Source organism: Coturnix japonica, chromosome 9 (assembly GCF_001577835.2).
Source record: "Coturnix japonica isolate 7356 chromosome 9, Coturnix japonica 2.1, whole genome shotgun sequence".
In the NCBI taxonomy this organism is placed as follows: domain Eukaryota; kingdom Metazoa; phylum Chordata; class Aves; order Galliformes; family Phasianidae; genus Coturnix; species Coturnix japonica.
This window is the reverse complement of record NC_029524.1, coordinates 19,771,363-19,787,163: the sequence shown is the minus strand read 5'-3', so window position 1 is coordinate 19,787,163 and position 15,801 is coordinate 19,771,363. Positions and strand designations below refer to the sequence as shown.

At 50.5% G+C, this 15,801-nt stretch overlaps 1 protein-coding gene across 6 annotated transcripts in view; it reads left to right on the top strand.

Annotated features, from left to right (window-relative positions):
- LOC107318414 (schwannomin-interacting protein 1) overlaps positions 1–9,886 on the top strand; it is a 102,388-nt gene extending 92,502 nt beyond the window's left edge. For 2 of the 6 annotated variants that reach the window (XM_015872187.2, XM_015872185.2), the window contains exons 6-11: positions 4,653–4,771; positions 6,813–6,930; positions 7,529–7,726; positions 8,021–8,144; positions 8,828–8,921; positions 9,213–9,886. In XM_015872187.2, coding sequence (XP_015727673.1) covers positions 4,653–4,771; positions 6,813–6,930; positions 7,529–7,726; positions 8,021–8,144; positions 8,828–8,921; positions 9,213–9,279 — 720 coding nt within the window. In that variant the 3' untranslated portion in view covers positions 9,280–9,886. Of the gene's footprint in view, positions 1–4,652; positions 4,772–6,812; positions 6,931–7,528; positions 7,727–8,020; positions 8,145–8,712; positions 8,922–9,212 lie in introns of all 6 variants that reach the window. The other 4 variants (XR_004308424.1, XR_004308425.1, XM_015872186.2 and 1 more) reach the window with 4 other exon arrangements.
- The last annotated feature ends 5,915 nt before the right edge of the window (positions 9,887–15,801 follow it).

Sequence of the window (15,801 nt, the reverse complement as noted above, 5' to 3'; positions counted from 1 at the left end):
TTCTGTGGTGTCTGAGCATGGGCAGCCTTTAAAAAGGGCCGGCGTGCAGCAGCACAGTGTTGTGCACAGAGCTGGGCTGAGAACAGGAGGTGTTATCAGTGCCAGCGTCAGGGACCCCATTGTTAGCAGGGCAGGTTAAATTTAGCAGCACTGGGAAGCGACACAGTGAGTCAGCGGCGGAGGGGAAGCAGAAAGAATGAGGCACACAGAGCTGTGTGTCCTGGGAAAGCAATGGGATTAAGCGGTCCCCCGTACTGTTGCTGTTATTATTTTCCGCCCTGAAACTTCAGGATGGGGTCGTGCTGTGATGATTAACCTGTGGGTGATCGGAGCCAGCAAACTCAACACGATGTGCCTTTTAAAAGAGGAGTGGTGTCACCGGGGTCTGTCACTGTGGGGTTGCTGAGGGTATTCCTCTGCCACACCGCAGGGCTGTGTCACACTGAGCAGTGCTGCTGTTAGTGCCTAACAGGACATAAACCCCATAGCCTGAAGGGTCTCCTGCATGGTCCCCAAGCTCCTGCCTGGGGGAGATATGGGGATTCCAGGGCTGTGCCCCCCAGGCTGGGCTCTTGTGAGCCCCTGGGGTGGGCAATGGGGTCCAGGCTGTGCATAAGATGCCATTTGGGTTCTGTTGGTTACTTCCTAGGAACATATTTTGAACCCAAAACACCTCTTAGAGCCCGGAAGCAGCTCTCTGGGGAAGCTGATATCAGAGGCGAGCTTCACTTTGCAGTCACTTCGCTGTCAGAGGTTGTGGCTCTGACATCAGACACCGGGATTTTTCCTGCCCTTGTGCAGCACTTGGGGCTATTTTTACCCGGCGCTGCCAGTGGCTGCAGGAAGCCCTCAGCTTTCCTCTCCCAGTCCCGCTCTGCTGCCTGCCTGCAGCTTTGACTTTATTAGGGCAAGGCCTGCGCCCGCAGGGAGCAGCGAGCGGCCGTCCCGGTGCCACGGCTGCGGCGAGCGGAGATGTGCCCACGGGGAGCACCCGGGGAACGGGGCCATGAGCGGGACTGGTGATGGAATGGGTGACATCATCGGGCAGGCATCCGCGCGGGATGTGGAGGGGAATTATAAGAAGGTAGGAGACAAAAAGGGGCCTTTTGTCGGCGCTCCGCATGGATGGGCGCTGCCAAGCGGTGTTCACTGGGCACGGGGCGTGGGGCTGCATGGACAGGGCTGCAGAGAGGGGCTTAGCTACAGCATGGGGCTGTGTGCGTGGAGCTGCATGCTCTGTGCTGCATGCATAGAACTCCATGCACAGAGCTTGGGCATGGGGCTGCATGCATGGTCACTTTGCAGCCCAAAGAGCTCAGTGCTGGGATGCTCATGCCCTGCCACTGCCTTTAATCACAGCTGCTCTCTCTGGTGTGATGTGGCAGAACTGTCCCCTCTGTGTGTCCTCATCACAGCTTCTCCCCACTGGGTGTTCCCAGGCACCTCCTCAGACCAGGAGAGCTGGCATTTACAGGGCTCTGTGCCACATGGCTGGAGAGAATATGAACATTTTGTGTTTTTCTAGCAGATCCGTCCATACAAAAACAAGTGTTGCATAATTACAATTTCTGCTGGCGAATCCAATCATAGCTTTTGTACTGCACAGAGATAAAAAAGAGTGCTGCGTATGGGTCTGGGACTTTAAATATAGTAATTGTCCGTGGCTGGTAATGACAGTCCCTGGCAAAAATAGCCTCCGTGGTGTGGCTGCAGGGACCAGGCAGCTCCAGAGCAGTGGGGTGATGTCCCCTGATGTCCCCCATAGGCTTTAACCCCTTGGCTGGATGGAAGCAGCACTGCCCTGCAGGCATTCATTCACCTGCAATCCTACGGCAAGAGGTAATGGCCTTAAGTTGCACCAGAGGGATATTAGGAAGAAATTCTTCTCTGCATGAGCAGTCAGGTGCTGGCACAGCTGCCCAGGGAGTGGTGGGGTCACCATCCCTTGGGGGGTGTTCAGAGCTGTGGGGATGTGGCACTGAGGGCACTGGGCATGGTGGGATGGGCTGCAGTTGGGTTGGGGACCTCAGAGGCCTTTCCCAACCCTCACGGTTCTGTGAGTTAGTTGTGCTGTTCCCTTCCAAGCACTCCTGGCAGCACACAGACCAGCCATGCCGGCTGCTCAGCCCTTGTTATCGATCAGTACAGCTCCAGAAATGTCGTTGTCGTCTGCTGTTAATGGAGGGCTGTTAATGGTTGGGTGGTTCCAAAGTGCGGCACAGAGCATGGGAAATTGCTGCGGCACCTGAGTTGCAAATAAATATTTGATGTGAGCTTTTATTTGCTCTTTTGGGTGATGTCTGTAATGCATAAAGGCTGCTAATAACTGAGTCCTGCATATAGTCTGCCCTGCAGAGTGGGTGAGTAGAGCAGCCCAGTTCTTAATTCTCAAGTGACAGCAGTAATACAGCGTGGGTGATGCACTGGGGGCTTTTCTCATGTCTCAGAAATGAGCAGAAATCTCGTGGTTCCCATCCCTGCATGGGTCAGTCAGGGACAGCCTGATGGATGGGCACTATGTGGAGATGAAGATATCAGTGGGTCGAAGATGGGCTTCTTGTAGTAAACCAGTATGCCTTGCGTGTGCTAAGTGTCCGTGCAGACCAAGCATTGAACCATTCCGTGCTTCCCCAGTGTTGTGTGTATGCAGAAGGAAATAGATGACAAAATAGGTCAGTAGGAGATAAAGTGGGTCAGGCAGCGGTGTGGGCACTGCTGCCAGTGGTGCCAGCAGCCAATGGGCCAAGCAGCCCTATAGAATTGGGATGGCCCACACAACTGCCCAGCTGATGGCAGGGCAGAGCTGGGGGTCATGATGACAAAATACATGTTTATAACATGGTTTTTACATTTTCCTTGCTAGTACCTTAATGTTTCATTCGATGCATTATTTTTTACATACAAACTGAGTACGTTTGATAGTCAGAAAAAACACATGCAATTTTCCTCCTCAATTTCCAGTTTTCAGTGCCCGGCTCAGGACACATCGCGCAGCTGGCGGGTAATTTATCTACAGCATTAAATCTGGTTCCCTTAGGTATATTCTATTTCTTAGTAACTGTTCCCTATTTTATCATATCAAATAGGACTCTCTGTTTCTTTATGGTCGTTATGCTCTGTAAGATGGAATATGCTGAGCTCAGGACTGGGAATAGCATTATGTCGTATCCCTGGTAATGACCCGTCGGAGTGGACAAATGGCACATTGATTAAATATACAGATGTCAGACTGGGAACAGCTGCAGCCACAGTGGGACGTGGAGCAAAATCATAACGGGTGTGGAGAGAGCTCCATCTGCAAGGGGAAAACACATGGGAGCAGTCTGCGTTCGTATGCTTTTTAATGTGGAGTGATCTGCAGCACGTCTTGGAGGTAGGGCTGGTGTGGAGGGAATGCAGAGCCCAGACCTGCAGCCCCCGGCTTCTGGGGGGAGATGGGAATCTTTGAGCATAGAGATGGGCTGGAAGGGGTCCTCTGGCTGGGAAGAGAAGTGTCCATGATTTCATGAAATATGAAGGTGCTTTGGGGATATGTCCATTTGGTGCTTGGGGGAAGCTGTGCTCGGAGGTTGGCCCTTGGCAGAGAATGGCCCCATCCGTGGAGGTGTTTGAGGCCAAGCTGGATAGAACCACCATGGGCTGCTTGATCTGATGGGGGGCACCCAGCCCACGGCTGGGAGGTTGGAACTGGGTGATGCTGGAGGTCCCATCCAACCCAACCATTCCATCATCCTGTGGTGTTTTCTGAAGAAGGGAAAGTGCACCGTGGGCATTTACTGGTATTTCTTCCATCTCTTGCACCCACCACATGCCCAGTGCGGCAGAAGTGCCCAGGGGCACAACTGGTGGCACGAGAGACACACAAATTGTGTTTTCCTTGGGTTCTGTGTCACTGCTTCATCTCATTTCAGCCTGCACTTCAAAATCGTGGCTCCTTTCCTGGGTTCCCAAAGGGGTGCTGTGCTACCAGGCCTGGAGCACTGTCAGTAAATCATATAGAAAAAGAAAACAGGGAACAAGTTGAAAATTCAAACTCCCTTGATGCTCTGGGCGTTGTTTTCGGTGCTCTGAATTATTTGTAGCAGTGGCAAAGGAGTTAGATTACAAATAAAGTACATATTTTGGTAAGAGATTGACAGCATAATGGGCAGTGCGATGCTGTAATGTAGGTTGTCAGCACTGGGGTTAGATTAAATGATTAGCTACTTTACATTAATAATTTACATTTCATTATATGTCACTTCCCTCTGTCAGATACAGGTGCATTATTTAAGCAAAATATGAGGTGCTGCCTTATGTTGGCACTGTGGATGCTGTCCGTGCTTGCCTGATACATTTTCTTTTGCTTTATATTCCTGATCAGCTGCTACATGTTACTTTAAAATGAAATGTTTGAGGGCTTCCAAATGTTCCTTCTGTCCATAATTTGCCTTCCTGTCATCCATTGCCTACAGACAGCAGAGCGGTACTGCTTTAATTTGGGGTACAGTTCTATGATTCTCATTTATTGCACATTGACTGCACAGCCGTGGACCAGTGATCCACTTAATCCATCCCATAGCTTAACCTCACTCAAAAAATACCTCCATATGAATGCATTGTTCAAGCCTTGGTAATTTGATGGCATCTCTCTTGCATTTCTTCCCCTGCAGGCTCAGAAGAATGAGCGTGAGTCCATCAGGCAGAAGTTGGCTCTTGGCAGCTTCTTTGACGATGGCCCGGGGCTCTACACCAGCTGCAGCAAGAGTGGCAAGCCCAGCCTGTCCTCCCGGTACGTGGGGCTATGGGGCGGGTGGAGGCTGGGCTGCTTGGTGGGGTTGGACAAGGAGTTGTGTGTCTGAAATCCTGTTGAAATGTGCATGTCCAAAGCAGGAGAGAGCTTGGCCTTATTGCTGTGTTAATGTTGTGAATGATGGGGCTTGAGCAGGGGGCCCAGGAGAACGTCATGAGGTTCATCGAACCCAAGTGCCTTCCAAATAGCCTGCATAGAGGGGTGGGTGCCCACAGTCAGGGCTGGGCTCTGAGCACCGATGGGGTTTGGGTATCCCTGTGCATTGCGGGGAGTGGGACCGATGGCCTTCAGAGGTCCCTTGCCATTCCAACCATTCTGTGATCCTATGAAAGCTGGTTGGAAAACAGGACTATTGGCTTGTGATAGAGCATCTTCCTTTGGTGGTTCAGGAGGTGGCCACCTGCTGGAAGCACGTTTCATAGTGGTCAGCAGTTGGGCTCTGTTGGTTGTATGTTTCATACTGGTCAGCAGTTGGGCTCTGTTGGTTGTGTGTTTCATACTGGTCAGCAGTTGGACTTTGTTGGTTGTATGTTTCATACTGGTCAGCAGTTGGGCACTGAGCAGCCAGGTTTGATCCACAGCACCTGGGCAGCTCGAGTGCCTTCTGCACCATTGGCAGATGTGGGGCAGGGAGGAAAAAACCTGGCAGAGGCATAAAACCAGGGTGAATCCTACTAGGGCAGCACGGAGGTGAGACTGTAAAGTGCAGCTGAACCACAGTGCATCTGAAAAGGAAAGTTTGTGGTTACAGCTCAAGCGGTAACTGCTGTCTTGTAATTACAGGGCAGGTCTAATTAACATCCTGCAGCAGGGCTGGGCAGCCGTACCATGACAAAACACCAGATGTACCTGAATGCTGCAGCATTTTGTTCATAGTTATTAGTTCAGGGCTGGTACGCACTGCATGGGTCAGGACATCCAGGAGAGACTGACTGACCCCATTGCTCTACCACAGCGCTGTCAGTCCTTGTCCCAGTGCCCTGAGGGCAAGCAGAGGATGCTTCCTTGTGCTGTTGCATCCTTGCTTTGTAGCAGACACACTGCATATTGAGTCAGGGGTTCCATGCACATCACACGGGGCCATGGAGCAGGCAATGGGAGAGCTGGGCTGCTGCAGCCTGTGCTGGCTGTCACTGTGAGCAGCTGGAGGGAAGGGCTCCACATCCAGCTATGTCCCACAGGATGCTTCCTGGATTCCTTTTGAGGCCAGTCGCTGCTTCCCAGCTGTGCACTGTTTTAATCCAGGATTTTTACAGTGCAGTCAGCATCCTCCACTTCTAATACTCCGGTGCTCCCAGAGGTGCCTTGTCTGCCTGTTAGGTTAGGCATTTCGGTCATGCTCTTGAAATGCAGGTGTCCTGCAGGCCCCAATTTGCACTTACTCCTCCCTGTTTGCTGTCAGGACCAGTATAAGTCCCCTTATTGCAGAGCTTGTCTATGGGCCAACCCCAGCATGGACATGTGGTGATGGTGAGGCACAGGAAGGGCAACAGAGCTGTCCCCAAAGGATCATCTGGAACATGAATGTGGTGAAAGGAGCAAAGGCTGAGTGCAGTGTGAGAGGCGAGCAAACCTGCATCGCACCATGCTCAGGGCTGTGCTGCTTCTCTTCCTCATTGCACGCTGGGAGTTAGCATGGACAGCACGTGGTGGAGCAAAAGCAGGGCAGGGGTCTGCTGGAGGATAAGATGCCATAGTGCCACAAACAGCCTTGGGACACCCCTCGATAAATCCCTTTGGTTTGCACACGGTGTTTCATGGCCGCGATGAGGAAGTTCTGCAGTATGTGGGTATTTCTGCTGTTCAGCAGCAGATGGTGGTAGAGACACTGTTGTTGTGGAGCTGATGAGTTTTCAGCCTGAGCTGTCACTTTGTAGTGCTGTGTGGGAACTGTCACCTCTGGCCCAGGCATTGGGTGCTGCTGCCAGTGGAGCCAATAGGGCCAAGCAGAGTTGGGCATCACCATTGCATAGATCCCAACCCCCATCCCTATCCCCATTGTCACCTCTCCTCCCCACAGACTCCAGAGCGGGATGAACCTGCAGATCTGTTTTGTGAACGACAGCGGCAGCGATAAGGACAGCGATGCCGATGACAGCAAGACAGAAACCAGCCTGGACACACCTTTGTCACCCATGGTAGGTCTGCTGGCTCATCTTGCAGAGCACACGGGCCATAATGAGAACTGCTGGGGTACTGAAGCCCGGAGCAGCACCTTCATTTGTCAATAAAAGAACTAATGCAAACGCTGACAGGCAGCTAGCACACTGCTATTTCAGGACAGACCTGCTGCAGAGGGGGGATGCACCCAAGGGACAGTGCCCTTCTCCTGCCCTTCCTTTCTCTGTGCTCTGACTGGGCAGTAATGGGTGCAGAGTGGTGTCAGCTCCCATCAGCTCTCCACTCCTCTGTTCCTTATGGATACAACACAGAGGCCCCAGACCCGTGGTGGGCTTTCCTCCAGCTTAACCAGCTTGTCCATTAGGCACTTATTGATCTGTTTGGCTCCGTCTAAAGTGCTCAAGTGGCTGTTAATACTCAGAAGAGCCGATCAAGAAATCAGTTTCATTTAGAAAAAAAAAGCAAAAAAGCCGCCCAGCCCTGTGCTGTTCACTTTGCCTGTAGAGATGGTCCCCTCTGTGTGCACACACAGGGTGTGAAGCTGCAGGTCAGCTCCTTTGCTCTGTCCCCGCGGCAGCGGTGCCGGGCTGTAATGGTGCGTGTCTGCTTCCCTAGAGCAAGCAGAGCTCTTCCTACTCCGACAGAGACACGACCGAGGAGGAGTCCGAGTCCCTCGATGACATGGATTTTCTCACCAGGCAAAAGAAACTCCAAGCTGAAGCCAAAATGGCCTTGGCTATGGCAAAGCCCATGGCCAAAATGCAGGTGGAGGTGGAGAAACAGAACAGGAAGAAATCTCCGGTGGCAGATCTGGTGAGTGCAGACCCTCGCTGTCACCTTCATCCCTCTGCCATGGGAGTTATGGGAGCAGGAGAGGAGGGGGGGAAGCGTGGAGCTCAGTGCTGTGCTGAGGCTGGAGATACAGTGATGACCTCCCAGCCGAGGCTGAAGGCTGCATCGAGCACTGGCCAGATGCTTTGGTGGACTCATTGTAGCCACAAATGAGTGTTTGCAGGGTGGGATGTGTCCGAGGCAAACTGGTGCTGTGCAGAAATATGGGTTCATATTCAGAGAATAAGAATTAAGCAGATGAAAATTTCTTTCCAGCTGCCACATATGCCTCATATAAGCGAATGCCTGATGAAGAGGAGTTTAAAACCTGCTGACCTAAGAGACATGACTATCGGGCAGCTACAGGTGATAGTCAATGATCTCCACTCGCAGATAGAAAGTAAGTGATCTTTGTTTGATTACTCTTCGGTGAGCACCATGTTGATAAGTGTTCAGTAACAGGGCCATACATGTGAGCTGCTGGAGGTGGGCTGTTTGCTAGGTCTGGCTCCTTTGGCTATTTGCTTTCTTTTTGTCTCTCAAGCACTCAGAGGGCTCTGTAAGGTAGCATTGCTCCAGCCCCTAGAAGTAGCCTGAAGTGCTTCCCATTCTGTGGCTCCATGCAGCCTTATGGCTCTGTTTTGATATGATGCTCTGCATGGCCTCAGTAGCATCCACAAGTTGAGAAGCCCTCCAGTCCAGTGGACACCTCTGAGTCCATATGTTCTGTCTTGCAGCATATTAATATGGCTCACGTGTCTTTGTTTTTGCCCCCTTGTCTGTCTTTGCTCTCTCCAAAGGATCCGGGGTTCTTCCCCACCATCTCCACCTTCCTTTATCAATGATTAATTAATCTTAAAGGAAATGTCGCAGGTGGCTGTAGGACAAAAATAGCCCCAACACGTTCATTGGGCTGCTCTGCAACTCTGTAACTGCTTGTGTTCGTTAATTACCGTCCCTCCTGGCAGCTCCTGCTAGGGATGTGGAGCTGCTCATGCCTGTGGCTGAAGCACTGCAAAATTCCTCTCCTTGCAAACCTCCCCCTGCTCAGCGTGAACTCTCCTCCTCTCTCTCCGGCCCCAGGCTTGAACGAGGAGCTGGTGCAGCTGCTGCTCATCCGGGATGAGCTGCACACGGAGCAGGATGCAATGCTGGTGGACATCGAGGACCTGACCAGGTGAGGAATGGGGTGGGGGGGGCATGGGCCATTTGCCCCCACTGTCAGCCTTTGGAGATCACAAAGCCAGCAGGAAAATGGGCATTGCCACAGCTTAACTCATGGCTTAACCCCATCGGTAGCAGGAGGTGATGGGGACCGTCACCACCATGGTGAGATGCAGATAGCACGGGAGGTCGGTGGGATCGAGGTGTGGGTGACCTCAATCCCACAAGAGCAGGATGTAGGGGGAGCTGTGGGCCTGCCAAGTGCCGCTACCACTCATCCGCGCTTCTGCCTACTCATAACCAGGCTTCTCCTTCCCAGACATGCCGAGAGCCAGCAGAAGCACATGGCAGAGAAGATGCCAGCAAAGTAACCCCAGAGCCCGTGGGAGCAGAGATGGAGCTCGCCTGTCCCTCGCTTCTGTGTCTGTACACGTGCTGATGTCCTCGGTGGCGCGCAGCAAATCAGTGTTAGTCCTTGGTCGTGTCCGAAGCTTTATGTCCGGTGATTGGCCTCTGCTTCTTAATTTATTTTAATTATTTTTTTTTCTTTTTTACTTGTACCACTCAATATCAGGCATTTTAATAATATTATTACAGAAAAAAAAATGTACAGTACTTATAACATTATAAAACGTGGCTGAGGAGAGAGGGCGGTTTAACTTTATTTTTGTTTGCTTAGAGGTTTTACGTTGGACGATATTTTACCATTGACTACTTTTTTATTCTTCACTGTAGTTTTAAATAAAGAGACTGTACTTGACGGTGCTATACAAGTCCAAAAGACATGCCTGCCTCGTAGTGACGTCGTAACCTTCGGTAATATGTACATTTTAATCAGTTTTCAACATTTTGTGAATGTTGACTACCTGACTCAGTTCATTTTTAGCTGTGCTATTAACATTCAGTTGGGTTCAAAGAGTTACCTGGAAAGTTTTATGTATAAAGATGTAAAATAAACATTTAAAAACTTGTTTCATATGACACAGGATTGTTGTAGAGTTATTTATCTGTAAGCTCATCGTTTATGTATGACACGGACTTACGCTATTCTGCTATACTAGCATCCAGCAGGCCCTAATATTGTGACTACTGTTAGGCCCCGGCACACCCGGTAGATGTTTATTTTATTATCCACACTGAATATCTATATGACTCACCTGTCTCAGAAATTTAGAATAAGAAAAAATCTATGTTGAAAGCCTTCAGCAGCATATGAAACGTATGCAATATGGCAGCAGCTCCCCTCCACCTTGGGGCTGCCCCCTGTGCCCTGCTCTGTTCTATGGGCGTTGTGTCCCTGCTGTGTTCTGCTCCCAGCAGTGGGGACCTTTGCTTTACACATTCTCATTACCCCCCCAACACCATGACAAATTCCTCTTAGCAAGGCATTTGGCTGACAGCTTATTCAGGGTGTCTGCAGCAAAGCATGAGACGCAACCAAATTCCACCCCCCCACCCACCACAAATGTATTTGATTAAAATGACACTTACTACTTCTTGTTCCTCCCTTTCTTCCCCTGAAACAAGGCAGGTGCTGAGAGCTCCCTTGTCATTTCACAGCGTTTTGGGGCACTTTGGGGCCATTTTGCCACGTTGTGCTGCTCCAGTAGCAAAGTCTGGCTCAGGTGGGAGCGCCCGATGTTTGCCTGCAATGGAAACTCCTCTTATTTAATTTGCTTTTTTGGAATCTATGCAGAATATATATATATAGATATATATAATAGTGGGGGTGTTCACTTGTCAGTATCTCCTGTTGTCTTGCTGCTGTGACCTGCATGTGGCTATAGCTAGCTGCTGTTGTATTCCTGCTCTGTGCTTTCACCTGTGAGGCCAACCCCCCCCATGGGGTGCAGATGGGGGGGCTCAGCCCGAAGCCCCACTGCAGAGCTGCTCAGCAGGAGGGGCGGGCGGCTCTGCTCACTGATAAGTGCCTTTAATTCTCTGGAGGGAGCAGGCCTGTGGGCACCTGGCACCAGGACAGCCAGTGGAGTGTCCATCTTCAAGGGTTTGGTTTTTAACTAAAAAGATAAGTTAAAATAATTTTAAAATATATATAGTATTGCTGGGTAACTGCATCTTAGATCTCTGTCCAGTGTACTGCGGTGTCATGCAGGTGTGTACAATGGCAAAGCTGTGGAATGGATGGATTAAATGATGTTTTTGAAAGAAATATGCCTTGTGTGGTTTCTGAACTCAGCCCTCTCAGTGCGCCCGGCCCTGGCACCAAGATTATGCCAATGTCTGGGGGATGTGCCCCATCCTCGGGAAGCCAGGGGGGATGGAAGGCATTGCCTCAGTTTGCACATCAGGGCACCTCAACACTGACACGTACCTATAGCAGCCCTCAAAGCAGACAGCTTAACTTTGGACTGAAACACTGAGATGCTCAGTGAGGCTGAGCTGATGAGGATCGAACACCCTGGAGGTGGATGGGACACTGGGCAGCCTGGTCTAATATTAGATCCAGAGATTGGTGGCCCTGCCTATGTCTGGGGGGTAGAGCTTGATGATCCTTGAGGCCCCTTTCATCCCAAGCCATTCTAAGACTCCCCACAAGACGTGCTCTGTCCCCCAGTGCTGTCCCACTCTTTTGGCCTTGGGGGCAGTGGCTGTTTCTGACACCAGGGGACTTTTCTGGAGCACAGGGGCTCTGAGGGATGTTTTGCTTTTATTCTGCCTTAGCTTTTACGTTTGACGTCATCCTTCTATAAATGGATCATTTACATGGTTCCACTTAGGACTCCCATTATCAGTACTGTAACTGTGGAGCCAAATTCCCCAAAAGTTCTGGGTCAGACGGTTTCATTTCATGGGGTGACATCAATATGAGCAGTCAGAGACAGTTTCTGTTCTGAGAGTAGCATCACCCATCAGGATACCCAGCAGCCCACCCCATTGTGCCCAAAACAGGTTTTAGGGACACCCAGAATGGCACAGGCCCCAACTCTAGCAGGAGAAATAAAATAATAAGGCACTAATTTAATGCAATTCATTTAATTCCTTGTGCATGGAAACAGGCAGATGCTGCGTAGCTACCATTTATTTCTGCCCTGTGAGCGTCTCCATGCCACTGCCAGGCTCCCTTGGGCAGCAGAAGCTTGGACTGGGAAACAGTTTCAGAGCCTGCTTTGTAGTTATTGACATACACAGGATCATAGACACATAGAATGGCTTGGGGTGGAAGAGACCTTAAGGGTCAGTTGTTTCCAACATCCTTCTACGGGCCAGGTACTCCCCCACTTTAGGCTGCCCAGGGCCCCATCCAGCCCCAAACACCCCAGGACAGGGTCACCCCCAGCTCTCTGGGCAGCAGTGCCACAGTGAGTTCTTGTGTTGTTTTTGGGTTTTATTCATCTTTAATGCTAGTATAATAGTCACGCAGGTAAGGACCTGTCCCACTCTTCTCCTGCTCTCCCCCCTTCAACCTTCCTTCCCCACACCCTACCAGGAGGGGACAACCCGCTGCCATTTCCCTCCCTGCCTCCTTCTGGTGTCACAATAAAACTTTGTTTTTTCCTTTTTGGACTCAGACTCACCTGTGCTTGAAAGCCTTCAACAATACACACAATAACAGGAGAAAAAAAAACAACAAATCAACCAACATAATGTTTGAAACAGCTGCAGGGATAACTTCCCTGTGAAGATAAAGCAGCCCTTAGGGCTGAGATGTGCTTTGTAAGCCAGATGCTTCCTGCCAAGCACATTTTACTGAATGGGTTCCCCTTTTTTCACCCTTTTCTTTGCATCCCCCCAAGTAGCACTTTCTGCACAGCATCTCCCTGAGTGCTGGGGGAACTTGTGGGGACAGCATGGAGAACTGCAGCACAACACACACGCATCCTTTGGCTTTCGTCTCTCCATTGCTCAAAGGGAAAGGACGGCGGGGTTTGGGAGGGCTACGTGCTGCAGGGTCCCGGGAGGAGCAGCACAGAGGGCATCCCCAAGGAAAAGCCACCACCGGCACTTACAGTAGGAGCTCGCTTCCCTGCAGGAGCCCAGAGCAAGGAGTTTCTCTTCCTCCTTATTGTAAAGCAAAGTGAAACCCATGCTTATGGGACCCCGCTGCCAGGCTGGGAGCTGGGCCCTCCTCGTGATGCTCAGCACTGAGCTGCTTCTGCTGGTTCCTTTGCCAACTGTGCTGAGCTCACCTTGAGCTCTGCTGTCACCAGCCACCCTATGGCCACAGACAGCCAGCCTCGCCCATGGCTTCCTAACAGCAGTGCTTTAGGGGAAGGAGCGCATCTTCAGAAGAAAAGTGAAATATACAGCAGGCTTACAAAAAAAAGGGAATTGCAGAGTTTCATGTGGATCAGCCGGGCCGGCAGCAGGAGGCGTTTCCAGGCAGCTGCCAGATGTGGGTGTTGGGGCTGCCCCAGTTGCCAGCTCCATCCCCATCCCTTTATTCATGCCCACATTTACCTCTCTCAAGGGGATGTGACGTCCCAGGAGCAGTGTGTCTGTGCCCAATGTGTGCAAGGCCACATTTCTTGGTGCCTGGCCATACAGCTGTGCTCACCCCTCTCCACAGGGATACAACACCGTCTGGTAGTTCAGGGCCACAGAACCTATGAGAGGCAGAGAGAAAGGGTCGTGAATGGGAAGAAAAAAAGCACCTGGAGAACAGAAACAGTTCAGGGTGAGTGCCAGCAGTTTCCTGCCAGCCAGGCAGTGATGGACTCTTCCAGCTGTTGGCTTCTCTGTGTGGGATTCAGCATTAAGCCAAAAGCCTCAGGCTCAGAGCAGGCTCAGCCCCATCCCCGACCTTTCCCACTTTCTAGCCTGCTCACAGAGCAGCTCTCCCCCTCACACACTTGCAGTCATTATCCAAGTCCACCAGAAGCACCTGTGTCTGCCTGGTGCTCACTCCCAGCAGAGATGTGGGGATCAGCTGCTTCCTAATAAATTATCCAGAACCACAGAATGGCCTGGGTTGCAAAGGCCCACAGTGCTCATCCAATTCCACCCCCCTGCTGTGTGCAGGGTCACCAACCAGCAGCCCAGGCTGCCCAGAGCCACATCCAGCCTGGCCTTGAATGCCTGCAGGGATGGGGCATCCACAGCCTCCTTGGGCAACCTGTTCCAGTGCATCACCACCCTTGGGGTGAAAATTTCCTCCCCAGAGCAAAAATAAAATAAAATAAACAAATTTTCCATGACAGAAAGCTTCCACGTGTTCTTGGAACTGGGAGAAGGACACCAACTGTTCCATGCAAGCATTCCTCACTGCAGCACTTGGCAGATCAGAGAACCATAGAATTGATTGGGTTGGAAGGGGCCTTAAGGATCACTCGATTGCACCCCCTGCTGTGTGCTAACTGCCCCCAGCCCCATCCAGCCTGGGTCTGAGCACCCCCTGGGGTGGCTGGCAGTGCCTCACTGCCCTCTGGGTAAAGAATTTCTTCCTAACATCTGACCTAAACCTCCCATACTTCAGTTTAAAGCAATTCCCCCTTGTCTAGATCTTTTCATGTAGCTGTGATTTACCTTCAACCTTAGATGTGATTTAATTTATTGCAGCTTTACTTAATATATACACATATATAATTAATGCATAATTATGTATGTATCTATAAATATTACACAATTATAAGCAACTATAATTACAGGAAATAGGGCCTTCCTACAAACAACCCGTCTTCCAGTCGAGTATGCACCTATGTGCAGCACAACCTCCATACAGGGCTCTGGGACTTGATCTGTAGGAAGGGAGAGAGCAAGCCAGCATGGCCACCAAGTGTCAGTGCCACCACCTCCACTGTTACTGGAGCCACCAAGGAAGAGCACCATCCAGTTGCCTTGACTGCAGCACCACTGCAGTGCTACAGACCCAGAATGGCGTAGTAGAACTGCCTAAGTGCATAGAGGAGATAGCCCTGCTCTGCTTTAACAGGACAAGCATCATCCCACCTCGATAATCCTTCCTCTGCCTGATGAGATCAGTATCTGAGACTAAGACATACTATGTAATAAAAAGCACATGGGCTTTCCTGTTTTAAAGAACTTGCTTTCATTTTTTGATGCAGCTGACATAGGGATATTCTCATTGCTAGGCTCTAATGCCTTGTGCTTTGCTTTGAGCCAAACCTAAGGGAAACATTCCCTATGTTCCCAACAAGATGCAACACCCAGTCAGTTGCTGGAGGGCAAGGAACACACAAAAGTGGCTCAAATGAGGCTATTTGTAAACCATCATTTAGAGCAACACATCTGGTAGGGCACTGGGACAGCTGCCCAGGGAGCAGAGGGGTCACCTGGAGGTGCTCAGAACTGTGGGGATGTGGCATATGGGGACCTGGTTATGGGCATGGTGGGGTGGGGGCTGGGGACCTGAGAGGTCTTTTCCAGCCTCAGTGTTTCTAAGGGTAAAAAGCACAGTCTTCAGCTCAACATCACGCACAGCAATGGTCAGCCAAAGCTCAGTCAAAATGCTTCAGTCAAAGCAGAAAGTCACACACCAGTGTTCTAGCAAAGCATCTTCTGACACACCACCCACCTTCTTAGGGGAAATAAGATGCCCATTAAAATAAAATGAATCTGAAAATTCGATATAAAGAAAGCGCTTGGTTAATCCTGCTGCTTTCTAAGTACACAGGAAAACTCCCACTGACTTCATGGAAAGTTCAGCAGGGCCCTTTGGAAGGGCAGGGTGGGCGGCAGTCACGTACAGCACGAGCTAATGGTCAAATCCTTGGTGCCCCAAACCCACCAGACCAAGGCAGGCTTCCAGGTGGCTTAGTATGCACTGCTATCGATAATATCATTATCATATTAATTAATATAGATATATATTATAAATAATTAATATGGATTAGAAATGGAAAGCTTATTTAGGTGTCAGACACATGCTCTATACACTTCTACTCTCCCTTTAAAGCTGCTCCCCTTGTCCTATA